Here is an 18,634-nt window from a genome sequence, read left to right as displayed (position 1 = left end):
TTTATCATATATTTGCACATAAATCTATATAACATTTGTGTGTGTCATATTAGAACTGTTAGCAGAAAGGATTATCCTGGCAGTATTCACTATCACATGCTTGTAAGTGTAGTTATTATCTTTGATGGTGTAAAGAGCAGAACGTGTCAACCTCACTTAGTTCCTTTCACTTCGAGAATCCCAGCACAGACATGATTCTGAGGAAAAGACTTAGCAAGCTGTGTGTGCATGACACATTTTCAAGAGCAGCAGTCACAGTTTTAGTAACTGTTGACACTGTGGATGATGTACCACGTAACAGTCATAAAGATGTAAGTCAGTGAAGCCTCAGATGTTGCTTGTATTTTTCTTTCTGATGAAGCAGCAAAAGCACTGGTTTTGGAGAGGGTAGTACAAAAGATCATTTTTTTGATTTCAAAGGATTCATCATCAGGTGTGACACATAGAATAAAAGGTCCCATTTAAGTGATGCTACTGGAGTGGTAAGGTGAAGACTTACCAAACCCTTTTAAAAATCTCTGCATTTTGATTTCTGAAGGAGGTTTCTACCATAGTTCTTTCTTTTGTAAGGATCTTTGCTGCTTTGAGAGACTAAAGGGTAGGGTTTTGAATTGCAAGTGCTAACGTGAAGGCTTAATATTTGGTGTGAAGATCTGACTGAGAGATATAAAGTGCCTTTCCTTTCAGGTGATGGTAATCAGCTCTGTGGCACTGAAGTTCAGTAGAGGTTGAATTTTCAGCTAGAGCAGATTCTCGTGACAGGGATCAATGAAATAGAATGGAAAGAGATGGCAGATATTCTGCAAACTGAATAAATGAATAGTGATCTGTCAAGGTGAAAGAGGGCAGCGAGTCCTTTAGCAGTTTCCATGTGAGGTGCTTTTGGTGTAACTCTACTGGAAACAAAGCCCAAGTTATTCACAGCTGTGCATCTTCAAAAACCTTATCTGATTGAAGATACTGCGGTGTGGTGGAATTGACATTTGAGATACCACAACATTTAGAAATTTATTTCTTTCTCAGCAAGACTTAAAACATAGACTGAGAGGAGGGTTATTTAAGGCACGAGTTCATTTCAAGCATATGAAAGATTGCTTTTGGGCATACATGTGTGGCCTCCTAGATATTTAAGAACAGGTCAGCAGTGTCAGAGTAAAATAAGGCTTTCCCATAACATCAGAGACATCAAAAGCTTCCTGTAGGATTGTCCTGAAGGCTGATTGATTTTCATTGAGTGCTGAGAAAGATTAATTCTCAGAGTCTATTGAGACTCAGCTTAGTAGGAAGTTTATGGCTATAACTGCTTAGATTCATCACTTACCCGAAATTGGTAAGTGTGCAGAGGGTTGATATTTTCTGTTTGCAAAAGGACTATTCCTTTGGAAACTTCAGTGTATGCCAGAGGCCCTGATTTCTTGCTTCATGAAACAGCAGCAGAAGGTACTGGTAACAAAGAGCTAACCAGGCTGAATACTAAGGTTTATTCTCGTAAATAATGAATTGTTTGTTAGCTACTGTTCTGGATGTACTTCTGCAAGACATGGGGTTCTGCTGGATGACACAGAATGGAATTGACAGTTGTTGAATGCAAAGGCTTAGTGGTGTCCACAAGTCTTTCAGCAATGACTAAAAGAGCCACGGTTGCTGTGTGACTGAATTTGAAGCTAGATATATTTGTTCAAAAACTGTGGCTTCATAGCCCTGGACAGAGTTTGGTTGTATAAGTTTCTTTAATGTGTTGTCTGCTCAGAAGGAAAGAGGAGTAAAATCACTTGAGCAGGGCATACTGAGGGCATACTTAACCAGACTGCTTAAGGGGACGATTCCTAGTGTCCATATTATCTGATGATATTTTTGCTTAGAAGTGCCTCACTGTAAATGAAAGACCTACGTGAACACTCCCAGTTGCCTCTTAAGACAGGTAAAATTTTGAAAAGTGTAAGGAAGCACAGAGTGCTGCAGTGAAACTCTAGTGTTTCACAGAGAACTGGTTCTGGAATGGATTACTGTCATTTTAGACTTTGTTACATGTGTGCGGGCTACATCTGACAGAGCTGAAGGTAGATGTTCCAAAGCAGTTTTGCCCTTCTTGGGGAGTCCAGTGTCAGTATTTGTGCTCTCAGTGACAAATGCTAGATGTGTTGAATGGCCTCTGCTTCAAATTTGTCCTTAGAGATTTAACAGGCAGATGACTTGCAGTGTGTTTTTCCTCTAAAATGGTAAAGTCAGTAGGACTGTGTGTGCAAGAACCATCTTCCATAAACTAGCATTGCAAGAACTATATGCCATAAAACCTGTGGGGGCAGAGGAATTGGAGGGGAGGAGGGAGGGAGGGAGGGAGGGAGGGATGGATGGATGGATGGGAAGGAAGCAGGGAAGGAAGGAAGGAAGGAAAGGAAGGAAGGAAAGGAAGGAAGGAAGGAAGGAAGGAAGGAAGGAAGGAAGGAAGGAAGGAAGGAAGGAAGGAAGGAAGGAAGGAAGGAAGGAAGGAAGGAAGGAAGGAAGGAAGGAAGGAAGGAAGGAAGGAAGGAAGGAAGGAAGGAAGGAAGGAAGGAAGGAAGGAAGGAAGGAAGGAAGGAAGGAAGGAAGGAAGGAAGGAAGGAAGGAAGGAAGGAAGGAAGGAAGGAAGGAAGGATGGATATAGGCAAAGATACCAAAAAATTAGAATGAAAAGGACTAAAAATTTGAAACAGTAGGCTTGCTAACACTAGTATCATTTAATCTCTACCACAGCTGAGAAGATTTGGTTTGACAGAGCTGAAAGTCAGCATGTCCTGTATTTTTATACTGTGGGACTAGGACACAAGAAAAAGACCTCAGAGCATGCCAGTGCTGGTACAGGTATTGATAAGGAAAAAGCTTCTTGGCTAACAGTGTTAATCTAGTTTTAATCAAGTGGAAATATCTTCTTAACCAAACAGTGAGAAGAGGGAAGTTCTGTAGATTCATGGTATAGCTGCATCAAATCTTCACAGGCAATGACATTTGTGCCAGTTTCAAGCTCACATCACATATCCATATGCAGGTAATCGCTGGAGCAACTTGTGTCATACTTGTGGCAAGTGATTCATTGGTAAATAGTGAACTGTGGTCTCACGATGCTCTGAAATTCCAAGGCTCCTGGTATGATCCAAATATTAGGAGATACCTCTGGTCAAAATGTGCAAAATGGTCAAAATATGGTGTAAAAGTACCATATGCATAAATCAACAGTATGGATCTTGTTTAACAATATAATGTGAGGTAGAAAGATATAAAATAGAAGAAGGTAAATGTGCTTATATACAATATCTTGAAGTTAAACATTAAGCATAGTCGAGGACCTTTTTCACTTCCATGGGTAGTTTTAGGCATACTTTGCATAATTTTAAAGGTCATGATAACTGAAGGAGTTACAGACAAAGAAATGGGATATAACCTCTAAAATTATATTTGCTCAGCTTTCAAGCAAATACTAATTTTATAATCTGTTCTTGTATCTCCTTGGCCTCTACAGAACCACAAGTATTTTACTTACCAAGTTTAACATTTTAATGGTCTTTAATTGGAATCTGCAAGAAATCTTTACAAAAATGAGGTGGTTTAATTTTCTCCCCCCCTAAGAAAAACAAACTAAAACTGAATTTAGGAGGTGCAAAGTAGAGGAAGATACTAATGGAAATTTTATGTTCTGCTAAACAAAGTTAAAAATCGATTGAAAATTAAATGAACTTAATCGTTCTTCCTGACCAAAATGACCCTTTGCAGGCATTTTATAGCTTTCTGTTCAACCACAGGTTTTGCGTGCTAAAACTGGTACGTTGAACTTTTGAGGTAATGCACTAAAAAAGTGTTTCTTATTTGCTGTGATATGTCAGGGGCAGCGTTTTGCCTTCCCTTGGCCGGGCTTTCCCCGGGGCTCTGAGGGGCTCAGCCGGGCCCTGCGCTGGGGCCCTGCAGCCGCCGGCACCGCCTGGGCCCGGCCTGGGCAGCGCCGGCCGCTCCGCACAGGGAACGCCCGGCAGAGCCCCCAGCGCTGCCGCTGCCACTACCCGGGCACCGTTTATTAAAACAGCTTTTTACTGTTTCCTTGTCCATGTGTCAATAGCACTCAGTATTACAGAATTACACACTATGTTCGTACTTAATCTGCTATGAGTGCTTCGCAAATACCACTTTCTAAACAGTGTGGGTGTGTCCCTTCATGTGATTCCAAGTCCATCCATCTCATTGCTTTCAAGTGCTTTACCCTTATGCAAATACTTTGCAAGTCTACTCATAAACTAATGCAAATATGAGTAGGTACAAGCAGCTGAATGTTTTTTCCTCCTCTTCTGTAAAGTAAATGGAAGCTACACATCTATTGGTATTGAGTGCTTTGAGGTAGCATGGTAAATGCAAAACACTGGGAGTGTAGGAATCATAGAAACACAGACTCTCCTGAGTTGGAAAGGACCCACAGGGACTGAGTTCAGCTCCTGGCCCTGTACAGAACAACCCCAAGAATCACACCACATGCCTGAGAGGATTGTCCAATGCTCCTTGAATTCTGACAGGCTTGCTTTATCTAAATAATTCAATGAAAACAATCTAGTTTTGATACAAGAATGAATAACATTATTTGACTTCTCAATTTTTTCTTTTGCATATTGATTCTTGAGTCCAAGCCATTTTTCAATTTGATGAGAAGTTGTAAATGAGACTGAGGGGTCAGTACGGTTCTGCTAGTCACAGATGTAGGTTTCTTGGCACTGCTTTTCTCAGATCCTGGGAAAACTATTTTTAAATGGTAAATTTTGAGTTTTATTCTAGTAATCTCAGTAGCTGTAGTTTGCCATTTTGAAAATAATTTCTAAAATAGATAATTATCATCTGTGTAAGCACAAAGTGAAATAACATCTGTCAGTTGTCAGGAATATTTAGAAGGAAGACAGTCTAAATTACGGGCATACTTCAGCAGGTGTAAAACCACCAATAGGATACATTTTGCTGCCTTCATGAAGAACAGCTATAGCTCTCTTGCGTGGTTTTCATTTAGAGTTTATATCTGATTATGCATTGTACTTCAAACAACATCATGCTTCAGAATAGTATAAGAAACTGGGAAATGGTTTAATCTAAACTCTCCAGTTCCTCTCAGTTCAATTTATCTCTTGGTTTAAAATTTTTTTCTGCTTGTCACAAAAAGATAGTCCAAAAAGGAAAGAAATGATAAAACTGAAATGATTTATATTCAAAGCCACAACTCAGGAGAAGTAGAGTCTGCTTCATCACAGTACATTCATTCACTCAAGGAATTAAAAAAACATAATATAAAAGAGAGTTTTACAAATGTTTGACCTATACATTATTTGAAATTATAAATGTGTAAATAGCCAATAATTTCAGCAGTAGTTCAAAGGCTGATTCTCCTCAGGGGCTCTTTTTTCCCCCTTCTCTTGATTTTTTTTTTTTTTTTTTTTTTATTAAATCAGATGCAGATGACCTTTTAAATATCCTGTATACACAGATAGCAAGGAAGATCTGGGAGTAATACTGTGGAAAAATTGGTGACTTGCAACAAAATACCCATGAGGGAGAGAGTTCTAAGAAGTTAAAAGTTGATGTTTACCCTTTTAAAATGTCTTCCTGCTGGAAGGTTTTCCTTATATTTCCAAGAGTGTTTTTGTCTTTGAAAAAATTAAAAATAAGCGACGCAAAAAGACTGTAATGGTAAGTTCTTCTAAAGCATCTGATACCTTTTGTTTTGAGGCAGTAACTATCTGAAGTTCCTGAAGACAGAGTAGGATTTGCTTACAGGAGTAAACAAGCATCATTGTCCAACTCATCAGTGTTACTTTCTCAAACAATTTTTTCTGTTTCCTGAGTTTTTTCAATAGCTATTTACTTCAGAGCATTAAAGGAGAACAGGGCCACTGAGGGAAAGAAATATCCTTTAATTTTACAATAATTTGGTCTGTAGCAATTTTAAATATATAACCATAGATGAGTTCCTTATCTCATCAAGCCTGAGAACAGAAGCTGTCTTTTGTTTCACAGGTTGAATTCACAGACCAACCAAATGCTTGAAAGGCAAGTACAAAGCTGCCTTACACATCTGAACATACTTCAGAGCTTAGAAAATTATTAGTGAATAGTTAGGAGTGAATAGTTAGGCTTGGTATACTAAAAGGCATGCATAAACAGATTTATTCAAAGAGCTAGATGGAAAATAGGCACTGAACAAAGAAAGACAGTGTTCTGGGATATTCACAGTATTGTAGTTTTTAAAACAAAGAAGTTGCAAAGATTGCTGCCTGCACTGTAGTTTCAGATGATTTGGCATGAAAAATTGGAGTGGGAAAATATTCTGCATACTTGCAAGAACATGTAACAGCTGAAGAAAACCCTGGTACTCAACAGCAGTTTCGTTTATCTCTTCTGTTCCCCTTATCAAGGTTGTAGAAAAGCCTTACTTCTTCGTATTGACTGTGCCTTTCTTCTGTTCCCTAGATCTGTGGTCTACAGTCCAGTTATGCTGTCTGGATTTAGAATTATTGTCTGACACACAGTGCAGACCTTTACCAAATTAACTTTTCTAGTGACATTTTTCTTTAGGCAGTAGTGTAGGTGCTCTCCTGAAACTATATTCCTTCAATCCTACCCTTCCTCTCAACTTGCCTAAGTATGTAACTCAAAGCATTTGGGGGGGAAGACATAAGCAAATTAAACTTACTCTTGGTGTAAAATTAGTAGTAATCATACTGTCCTTCACTGCCAGTTTTTCAGTGATCTGAGGTTTTGGATTTTTTTTTGTTGTTGTTGTTCTGGTTGGGGCTTTTTGAGTTTTTTTGGGGTTTGGTTTGGGGTTTTTTTGAGAATGTTTTTCCTTAATAATTCTCAAGCAAGTGACATTTATTAACACAACAGGAAACAGAGGTTGCACATGATGACTTGAAATATTTCTGGGTGAAACTGGTGGCAAAAAAAAAAGCACAAAGACAAACAAACAAAAACCCACCAAAAAATCCTACTTCGCAGAAACCTTTAGAAGAGTACATGACACATTAGAGAGTATCATGTGGGATACTTTGTCTCTTCCACACTCAAGAACAGCTGATAAAAGATGCAGCTACTCTTTACAACCATTTGGTTTAGAAACTGGTTTGTGTTATAAAAGTGCTTTTCTTGGTTTTGTTCCTAAAATGTTTTAATAGTTTTCTTAGTAATTATATGTAATTTAGAAGTACATATGTTACAATATAGGGATTCATAGAATAAATTGCACTTGATATGCAGAAACATGAAGTAGTACTACAAATTTCTTCTTTCTGTAGTAAGAACTCCATCTTCTAATGATAGTTTTTGCATATCCATTTTGATGTATGGCATTTTCTGTGAAGTATGCTTAAATTCAAATTTGAATCTCCATGCTGATGATTGTAAATTCCATAATAAATGGTATTTTTAGGAATGAGAAATATTTAAGAAATATTATTTTAGAGTGAACATAATAATTAACAACTATTACTACCTAGGCAATCTTGGATAGAAATTATCTATCTTAGTACTAAATTATTAAAATTACATTGATATTTTAAGTTTTGGCAGTGAGAAGATTGATTAATGCAGCTCTGTGAGAGGTAAAGTAAATGGGGAGAGAAAAAGAATGTTACATTTTTTAAAATTTTGTTTTTGCGAGTAGAAATTTGAAGAAATGTCACAAAAATCCATTTTGAGAAAGGAAAGAGGAAAATATATAGAGTGAGGCAGTGTTCCAAGTCGTGTTACTAAAAGTTAAGAAAAGTTTTAATGAAGTGAAAGTACTTGTAAAAATTGAAATTAATGTGGCAAGTAGAATATATGAGCTTCAGGAGAGGCCACTAGTGTAGAGCCATACAACAAATAAATACATCTATGAGGAGAGAGAATAAAACATAACTTTTGTTAATTTATATAATTCTTTTAAATTAAATCTATTACAGAACCTTCCATTCCTCTTGTATTTTTAAATTACCTGTCCCTTGTAAGAACTACTGTGCAGAAGTACAGCCTCATTTTTACACATTGTTGTTCCTAAAGATGCCATAGAGGACTTAGAAATACCTCTAGCAATCAGCAGGATGTCTTACGTCATTCAGAAAGGATAATGAGACTGCTATATAAATAATACAGTTGGAATATAAGGAAACTGCTTAATTATCTATTTAGTTAGGTCAGGCTATGTGACAGACCATTCTCTATGTGTCAGGAGTGGCATGTTGTCTACTAAGAGCCAAGTAAAATAAATGGAATAGCTAGAGGAGTGCTGATGGCTGTGACATTGGAAAGAGCTGCACAGGATTAATCAAGGCTTATCATTTAAGAATAATGGAAGAGATTTCAGTAGTACTGATGTATGTCCTAGGGAAGAATAACAACATGCTATAGAAAATAGAGTCATTAAAGGAATAAGGAATACTATCTCAAATGCCATGTAAAAGTCTGTGTATCATAAAAGAGAATTAGGAAGTTTTCTGGGGATAGTTTAGAATTCTTTTTTACTATCGAAAGAAGAAAGTAAGAGCAAATAATACACAAGGCAAGAGCTGAAGCTTCATGGAAATGAACTAATTCTGGGGGAAAAAAGATAATGTAAAGGATTTCTTTTGTTCTATAGACAAAACATAAAACCCCTCACAAAGAAAATGAAACAGCAGCAGCATAACTAATATAGTATACTTTATTGGTAATTAGGAAAAGGGAGATTAAGTAAAGGGTGCTTTTGATGTCTTAAAAATGTCAGCAAATGTCACAGAAGCTTTATGGAAATACTGCTAGGCCTATCAGCTGATTACCAGAGTTCACATAAACTAGAAATAATTTTTCATCATTGATGTGTCCACAGAACACATTTTTTGAAACCGGCAATTAACATTGCAAGGGAGAATAATTACTATGGAATACAGTTCTTAATTTGTATCACTCAAGATCAGGATGAGGTTTTCTGCCCCCAGTAAAATTATTTGAGGAATAGAGGTCACTGGGGCTGATGATACTGTCTTTTGTATGTATACACCATTTGTATATGTATCCACATATGGATACACCATAACATGCAATTCTCTGTATGATTTGTGGCAAGATTTATATCCAGACCTGATTGTTTTGGTATTTTGCAGTCTGATAGTGGAATAAAACATGCTGCTTTTATAGGAAAGGTTTTATTTGTAATTATAGCTATATTCACGGTGTTAATAAAACATGATTAAATTCAATTAAATGTCATTACGTGATTGTAAGTCCCTACATAATTGAGGTGCCCACAAGGTGTCTACAAGGCACCATTGTGGATAAATCCCCAAACTGTCTCTGGAAACTTAGCATGCTGGGATTCTACTCTTAAATGCCATATAGTAAAGCATGACGTGAGTTAAAGACCTGCATACAGCTGCAGTGCTCTGATTTTGTTGGGATTATGGATATTTGGTGGAATTACTTTCTTGGCTGAAGTGTTGCAACAGAGGAATACAGACTCATTAGGAAGCATGGGAAGGGAAGACAAAGAGAGGGAGTTGCCCTTTATGTGAGAGAGAGCAGGATTAAAGGGAGGACAGGCAAAGGTGACATTATAATGGGTGCTTGCTAAAGGCCACTTGACCAAGAAGAATAAATGGATGAGGCTCTCTAGAAACAGATAGAAATGGCCTCATATTCACAGCAGGACGAGAGAGGAGATCCTTCCTCACTGCTCAATACTGGCAAGGCCATGCCTGGAGGGCCGTGCCCAGTTCTAGGCATCCCAGTACAAAAGATGGACACACTGGAGAGAGTACAGCAAAGAATGATCAAGGCACTGGAGCATCTCTCATATGAGGAAAGACTGAGAGAGCTGCAGCTGTTTGCACCAGAAGAGGGAAGGCTTGGGGAGATCGTATCAACGTACACAGACACCTGATGGGACGGTGCCAAGAGAACACATCCAGGCTCTTTTCTGAGTTGCCTAGTGACAGGACCAGAGGCAAAGGGCACAAACCAAAAAGCAAGAGATTCCTCTGAATATCGGGAAACACTTTCGTCCTGTGAGAGTGATAGCACTGGCACAATCTTTCTGCAATGTAGTTTTATGTAATGATTTCAATTACAACTTCATTATTTAGTAACTGGTGTATAGATAGGATTTTTCTTTAGAATAGCATTCCCTAGAATAACAGATCTCATAATTTACTAAAAGAAGAGACAAACTTGATGGAAAAATAAAAATATGAGTTGCATTTAAGAGTTCATACAAATTCCACCTCTCTTCTATCACTGATCCTCATTTAATGCCTTACCTACCTGTTTAGGGTTCTAAGATTTCTTTCCTGGATATATAGTCCCACTGATTTCATAATGATATAAATGAGGTCAGGATTGATACAAAACATCTTTATACCTCATTGTTTTAATTGCTATGATTAGATATAGTATCAATTCAGACTCATCAGAAGTCTTCTGAAACATATGATAAAATATGTCTGCTCTTTTTTTCCGTCTTCCCTCCTTGAGATTGAATTTAACAGTAATACTTTATTATTGTGGATATCACTGTGTTGGAGATTTAAAATGGTTTTTATTCCTTAATTCTGATATACAGCCTCCACTTAAGCTGACATTTTCCACTTCCTGGGTTAACAGATATTGTCATTCATTTCTGTGCGATAAGTACGGAGTATACATGAGGAGAAAATGCACGTATCACAAGGGTGATGCGAAAACCTTCAAAGCTACTACCAGTAGGCAGGTTACAATGATTTCAGATGGAAACAAAAACAATCTTGTGTAACATTTTTAAATGACCTTCAGCAGTAGGCAAAATAAACCAAGAATCTGTATTTTAAATGTGTCCTGCTTTTGTTTTAAAATATTCAGTGCTTTATATGTAGAGTGCAAATTGTACATTAGGATATATAAAAACTGGTTTAATGTTAATTTTGTTAATAGCTAGGCTACTTTAGGAAAACATATATGAGCATATAATAAAACAATTCTTGTTTACAAATAAACCCCAAACCTACAGTTGGTTCTTACAACCACTTTTTTTGTGATTAATGCAGAGAGCATAGGAATAGGTGGTGACTTTTCCTTAAAAAAACTTTGAACTAAACAGAAAACCCCCTAAGTATTCAAATACATGAAGCTGTTGTGAATTCAGTGTAAGAAAAGCATGCAGTTTTAGCATATTTACCATCCTAGGCTGTTCCTTGTTGGTGTAGGGAAATTGTTCTGAAAACTACTTAATTCTTTATACAGTGTTTAGTACAGATTTTTATTTTAGTCAAAAAACAGCCAAAAAACATAGCACATAAAAACCATGGATATTAAAAAAGCCTCCAACCAAGTCTGAGGAAAATCTTATGAGCTATATTTTCATTCTTAGACCACAGGATAGTGTACAGAGACTACTGGTAGAAGTGGGAATGTAGACTTGTGCCATATCGATTTCAGGAGGAGGAGAGCCAAACAATGTTTCTTTGTTCAGTCCAATGTTTCAATGAATGGAGACCTCAACAACCGCCATGGGTCAGGAGGTTTTTTTTCTCTTTATCACAAGAATCCCCTTCTTTCCCTTCTGCTTACTTATACCCAGACATGTATTGGAGGTGCCAGGAAGAGTAAGGGCACTTCAGGTCTACTGGCATTTCTCTGCTTTCTGTCTTTACCTGATGTACAGACTCATTACATGAAAATTGGAAGACAGTATGCATATTGGCTTATGCAAGAACTTTTTGGTGTATGAAATTCAATTAGTCTCTCATCTTAGCTCAATGCTTACGTATCTTCTGGAGTGGAAGCTACAACAACCTAATGAAGCTGAAACTTTCTTGTTCTAACTCTGTGAACACCAGCTAAAGACCTTGGCTTGAGAAGGGAGATTGGGTATTGGCACATTCATTTTGTGAATCTGTGAAAGACCTTTTGCTGGTGCTCATATGATGTGTCTTAAAAAAAATCCTGCCTTTCTCACTTGAAATCCTTGAATGTTTTGTCAGTAACAAGACCATTCTCTGGACTGTGACTCTTCCCTTTAGAATAATCTACAGTAAGAGGAAAAAGACACAAATCCAGTGATGAAAAAATATTTTTGTTGCATGGTTAGTTTCTAGAAACTGAGAATCTTCAAAATTATATCAGCAGTGAAAATTGTAGTGAGCTGTGAAAATTATAATTCTATTTATGTGATAGATATTTCATTCAGGGATGTGGAAAGAAATGCTGAAAAAGTATATTAATTTTAATTTATCTCTTACCTTTTTAAAACCTTGGTAAGAACAAACAAAAATTTTGAACATCAAGGAACTTCTGTGATCTTTATCAGTAAAAATGATGGAAAATATTGTTATCTTTCCTTCTGATAATGAATCAAGTTAAGCAATTACAGTCTGCAAACAGTCTGCACTGCAGACTGGAGTTTTTCATTTCCGTTTCTTGAAAAGAATTTCAGAGTACTCCTCATCTTACATTACTTGTTGTGCTTCCACTTTAGTTTGCTCATACCTTATCTTTCCCAGTCTCACAAAGTATTCTTTTTGAAATCTTCTTCCTTTCTGCCCATCTCCTCTTAAATAATACACAATAGCATGGCCCTGGCAAACTGACAGTATAACTGTGTGAGAAAATTTAATGTGTGACATGTATGAATAAAAGTGCAAATTATAGAATCACTGAAAAAGAATGCTTAAAATGTTACATTTTTTATAAATTTAAATAAGTGAACCTCTTTGGTGAGTAAAGTGTGGCTTAAAGCCATGACTGTTAAATCTGTCAACTGTGAGAATACTGCACAGGATATGAGCTAGTCTGAAAATCTTTTACAGTAAGTGCAGCTAATGTTAAACAACTGCATCATTTAATAGTTCAGTTCATGATGCTTAAAATAAATATCTCCATTGTGGGAATTCTATATCAATTATTTTTTGCTAACTTCATGTCATATCTGCCCATCTCTCTCTCTTTAGAGACACAATCATTATTCAACTAAGTATCCAGTCAGGTTGGTAATATTAAATGTGCATTAGAACACTGAAAGAAATGGCAAATGCTTCTATGGTGTATTTTGGTTTCACATTGCTAATACAATTAGAAAAGTGCTAATAGGTTACAATGTGCCCTGAAATTTGTCCTTAGAATTAGGAGACACTCAAGACTTATTTGTATAAAATCTAAAAGATAGAGTAATTCAAGAGTGTACTGCGGTCTCATTGAAACTAGAATTAAATTGATATATTGACAGATAGCCAAAGAAAGTAGAAAAAATGTTGTTGCATTATACAATTAAAAATGACAACTACAAAGTAAGAGATTAATAGTCCATTTACTAAGTTACTATTAAAATATTCTGTCATTTGGCAAAGACTGTAAAAACTTTAAACTGTATTGGAAAGTGTCCTATACATTATAGTATATTAAATTAAGATTAAAATAACATGAACTGTATTAATGCCTACAGTAAGTTTTCTAACTAGAGGGAAGTTTCTTAGTACAGTCACATCTGGTGTCTAGTTATTTGAATACCAATCACTAAAAAAAAATCATAGAGGGACTTCTCAATCTGAAATTCAAATAGAAATAGGTGTGACAAATCCTAAAGTCTTTATCTGGCGTTGTCATAAATCATTTTGAGTTCCAGAAGTAGCTTGTATGATAAAATAGATCTGACTGGCCCTGTCTTCTCTCTGTTTTCCACAGTAGCGTCTTGTCACTTTTTGGTGAAAATAGGATTAACACTTCGTATGCTATTTGGAAAAAAAGTCCACCTACTTTACACTCATTTTGGGATTTTAGAATTGAGTAGATTTCATGGGCGAAGTAAGGAGAAATCCCAGAATCCTGAGTGGACAGGTTTGATTTGAATCATTAATGTTAATTAACAGGGATTTCCTGTTTTGTAATTTTTGAAACGGAATTACTATGTTGTTCAACAAAATCTTGTGGAAGTATTTTTACAAAGGTCTTTTACAAATATGAAAATTTATTGAGATAAAGCTGTCTTTTAAAACCTGTTTTTGCCTCTGTCTTGGATTGGTAATTCAGCTTCATTTTTAGGTACTCAGATAACACTCCATTTTGAGACCCTCTGTAAATATTATATTCCCTTTAACTCCTTCCTTTTTATCTGTATGAAATCCTTCTGGATTAGCAGTTTTTGCAAGCAATTTAGATAGGAGATATGCAAAAATGTCTTTCATGGTAATTGCAATACTGTATGATGAAACAGGGCTATATAATACCAACTGACATTCTGATTTCCTATAAAGTGAGAAAAAAATATGCATAAAATACGTATACCAGTGCAGCTGAAAAGGGAAGTATTTCTGTGGAAGAACAGCAAAAAATTCAGTGAAACTGGAGTTTGCAAAATATCAGTGACAGATATGAAAACAAAACCACATCTTCACAGCTGATCATTTTGTGCAATGAAATTGCTAAATGAAACAGATGTCTTTCCATTTCTCAGCTTGGCTGACATGAATCACAGATGCCCATTAGCTAAAATAACTATAGGAAACACTTTATACTAAAAGTAGCAGAGAAATATTTCACAGAACATTTACTTGAGTAAAATAAAAGAGACTCTGCAGGACTGATTGACAAACTGCTCCTGCATTTTGGAGTTGAGTATTGATTCACCATAAAGGGCTGTGAAGCACCTTGGGCAGTCTTTAGTCACCTTGATTCTCCTAGTAACATCTGGATTGCATTAAGAGCTAAAAAACCAAAATCAGAGTCATTCTCTTTCATTGTTTATATATACTACCATTTCACCCCTTGAATTATGTCTGGAAGACTTGCTCATTTTATCTATAGCTTTGTGTTTCCTGATCACCCAAGAAGACCTGAAAGGTTATACTGAGTTTGAAGCTTTTCTACAATAACTCTGGACTCCTGTGTATATACATGCATTGAATTGGATCATCAAACTAAAGGCATTATTAATATTTTTTTTAAGAACATAGTGTTATAGCGTAAAGTGTTCTTCTAACTGTGTGGGTTGGTATTCCTTTTAAACATGTTACTGTGAAGTGCAACTCTCAGCTCCCTAGAAGTCTTTACGTGGATGTTTCAAAGTCTCATATTCAGCTTCCTTTACAGACTTTCGGCTAATATATGTTTGGGGGAAAAAAATATCGAAACAAAAAATCCCTAAACCACACAAACAAAAAACCCCACACAAGCAGAAATTTTGAATTTGGCAGAGCTAATAGGTTAAAAATTTTGTAGGCATAAAAAGCATTTTCAAATCACCCCACTAAGATATACACATAGCTACAGGAGAGGCAATGGAAACTCATCAACAATGATGTACCATACATCATTGTCAAATAATTATGTTAAAAGATCTTTGCATGCTAAATTTGATCTAAATACAGTTGTTCAAAAGCCTCATATTTTTTAGTGCAGGGATTTTTTTTAGTTTTCTGATTTAGTTCTCTTCACCACACTGTTCAGGCTTCTAGTGCCAAGCAATAGTTTAAGGCACCAGAATATGATTATTGGGATTGCTAAATTATTTTCAAGTTCCTGGCATGGTTTTGCTAAGTATCACTCTCCAAAACAATTTCCGTGTATCATTTGTATGTTAAATTTGGCCCGACACTCTTCTCTTGCTGGGAAGTGTGTGCATGGAGTTATGTTGTTCTGGAGATAATGTATTAGAATAGATTTTGCCAGGCTGCTTGCTGGTTTCTGAGTCAAAGAACAGGCACTGCTGCAGCAATACACTATTGTCAGCTTTTGCGAGAATTAATGATACCAGACCTGGCTTTGGAAAGCATCTGGGAAAACTGCAGTTGTGCCCATTTAAACATCCTCTCAAATGGGACCTTATTTTATATTTCTGTGACAGGTCTGAGGAAGAGCAGCCCCTTATCATGCTCTTCATCATTCTGCTGTGAAAATATTTTAGAGTGGTCATGGACAAGCAGTGAGTTCCTAGGACCAAAATGTTTTTGAAGTGAAATTATAATCTACATACAGAGAGGAAAACACTCAAGGACTACTTACACTAAATGACATTTTAAAATGGAACACAGCTTGGAAGATACTGCTGAGTCTCTTAAAAAGAAGAGTGAAAGGGTTCATTGGAGGTATGAAAGATCACAGTTTTCGTGGGCCATCAAGGGAGGAGCATGAGGGATTAAAGTTCACTTGAAAAATTCATTCCTCAAAAGAGGTATGAGACTGGCTTGAAATCTTCAGTTAGAAGTCATCAAGACAAACAGAAGGAAAAGAAAGAAAAATATTTATTCACAAAAGGTTTTATTTTAATATCTGCCTTCCTAGGCTTTGTGTTAGTGGAGTTTCTTTTTTTTAATTGTAGAATGAAAAGAAAATACTTATTTTGTAAAGTAAACATATATGTGTAATGTAAGCAAAGTTTAATAGGTCTAAATACTTTTATGTAGAAAATCAAAGTTCAGAATGTGATGGTATTCAAATTCCTACCATGGAGGTTTTGATCCAAGATGCCTGGTGAGCTCTGTCTTTTCACATACATCAAGTCTGTGGGAAATATTCAGTGTTTGAAAATTTTTCACAACGTAGGGGTTTACTGTTTGACTTTGTCTTGTCCCACCCACTCCAGTCTGTATGTTTGGTTTCAGCACAAAAGACAAGGGAAGATACATTCAAAACCGTAATAATTAAACATTTTTACTACTTAATACTTGAAACAGATGCTATGGAAGACAATATGAGGGCATCATAGATGAAAATAAGAAATCTTTTCATGGCTGCATAGCAAGGGGGATATTTATACTATGCTACATGTATAACATTTTTCATTATCAGAAATGTAAGCTTAAATAAACAAAAATCCTTCACATGACTGAATATAATTTTACTGCAGATCTCATCAATTCTTTTATTACCTGTGCAAATAACTATTTCTAGAAAGAAAAAAATGCACTAGTTCTTAAAGTGGAATATTCTGATATTTCTTGTGTGTGATTTAAAAACAAATACATTTGCACTTCATTTTTGTAATAAAAGCTTCTACTTTATTTGATCCTTCTGCTGAACTCAAAAGTAAGTGTACAAAAAAGAATATATATTTTATGGTGAAAATAAATCTGAGTGCCAGCTTCTTTCAATTAATTATGGAATCGATGAGATTGGAAGGACCTTTCCAACAAGGTGCTGATAGAAATTATGCTAAATGTATCCAAAAGATCAAATGGGCAATCGTCCACACTACTATGCTGAACAACAAAACATAATTGAATAATTTTTCATATACAGGCAGTTAGGATTGCACGTTATATATGTGAAGTTAAGCTACATACCTCTTAAATAATGGGTGTAAATCAATACCTTATATGCCTAATAAATTGGGGGTTTTCCTTTAGTCTGTTCACATTAGTCGATGGAGTGCAAGTGATAATGAGTTAAAATGAAATGTTCCCCAATTTGGGAGAAATATAAATAATATGAAATGAAATAAAAAAATATAATTTCATTAAACCAGTGGTTCTGTTTCCCCTAATTGTCTTGTATTAGCCATGTTCTTTATCTGCTTAGTGAATTTACAACTAGCACAGCAGTTGTGAATTTTTAATAGGATCTCTTCAAGGAAAGAAAAGGTCAATATTAACATAAAAATCTTCTTTAAGAATGGTGCAGAGGTTTCTTAGGAGAGAACAGGTGTTGCTGCAAAAGCAAAACCTTCTAGAACAGTCAAGTTGAAAGATTCTTGGAGCTAAGCTAGGAAACTGGCTGTCAGTCAGTGGTGAATAAAAGTTACTTTCTTGATAGTATCAACCACATTTGTTGCATATAGAATAACTTAAAATAATGATATTTAAAAACCTCCATTCTTTTCATTGCTGCTAAACAAAATACTGTCTTTTTCCATTTCAGCTTCATTCTGACCAGGATAAGGGGGATGGATCCCTCAAATACATTTTGTCAGGAGATGGGGCTGGTACTCTTTTTATAATTGATGAGAAAACAGGAGATATTCATGCAACTCGGAGAATTGACAGGGAAGAGAAAGCCTTTTACACCCTGCGTGCCCAAGCTATCAACAGAAGGACTCTGAGACCAGTGGAACCTGAATCTGAATTTGTCATCAAGATCCATGACATCAATGACAATGAACCAACATTTCCAGAAGAAATTTACACTGCTAGTGTTCCTGAAATGTCAGTAGTAGGTGAGTTCTCTATACTGAGGCACAAATGCTTTTTCTTCATTACCTGAAAAATTGTTTCCCCATCTTTTCAAAAGTCAGTCATGTGCAGAATTCTACCTGATGAGTTAAGTATGTTTCATTTTGACATATTTGTTCAAATTCTGAAATGGCATTCCGAAACAGATTTTTATGATCTGAGAATTCTACTTGGAATATCCAAATTATTGATGTTACAGTTCTCTGGAATATAAATATTAGAGACAGTAGGTAATGGTGAATCATCCTTCTCCTTAGGATGTTAGAATAAGATGACTAAATTAGCCTGTTGAAAGCTCAGTATTTTTTTTTCTTTCATTTTCACTGGAAGATCCCAGTGGTGATAAGCACTGAATGGAGAGCTGTCTCCACTCTCTCTGTGGGTGAGGTGAATTATATATTGACTCATGTACTGTTGATTCACTCTCTGAAGGTAGACATCCTCTTTATTTTCTTTTCTTTCACTTTTTCACTTTTTCTTTTTTATAG

At 36.0% G+C, this 18,634-nt stretch overlaps 1 protein-coding gene across 1 annotated transcript in view; it reads left to right on the top strand.

The window, feature by feature from the left end:
- The window catches only part of CDH10 (cadherin 10), a 55,832-nt gene that overhangs the window by 4,857 nt on the left and 32,341 nt on the right, over positions 1-18,634 (top strand). The window contains exon 2 of the mRNA XM_063400449.1: positions 17,836-18,130. Coding sequence (XP_063256519.1) covers positions 17,836-18,130 — 295 coding nt within the window. The remainder of the gene's footprint in view (positions 1-17,835; positions 18,131-18,634) is intronic.

This window comes from Prinia subflava, chromosome 1, assembly GCF_021018805.1.
Source record: "Prinia subflava isolate CZ2003 ecotype Zambia chromosome 1, Cam_Psub_1.2, whole genome shotgun sequence".
NCBI classification, from domain to species: domain Eukaryota; kingdom Metazoa; phylum Chordata; class Aves; order Passeriformes; family Cisticolidae; genus Prinia; species Prinia subflava.
This window is presented reverse-complemented; position numbering and strand designations above follow the sequence as displayed.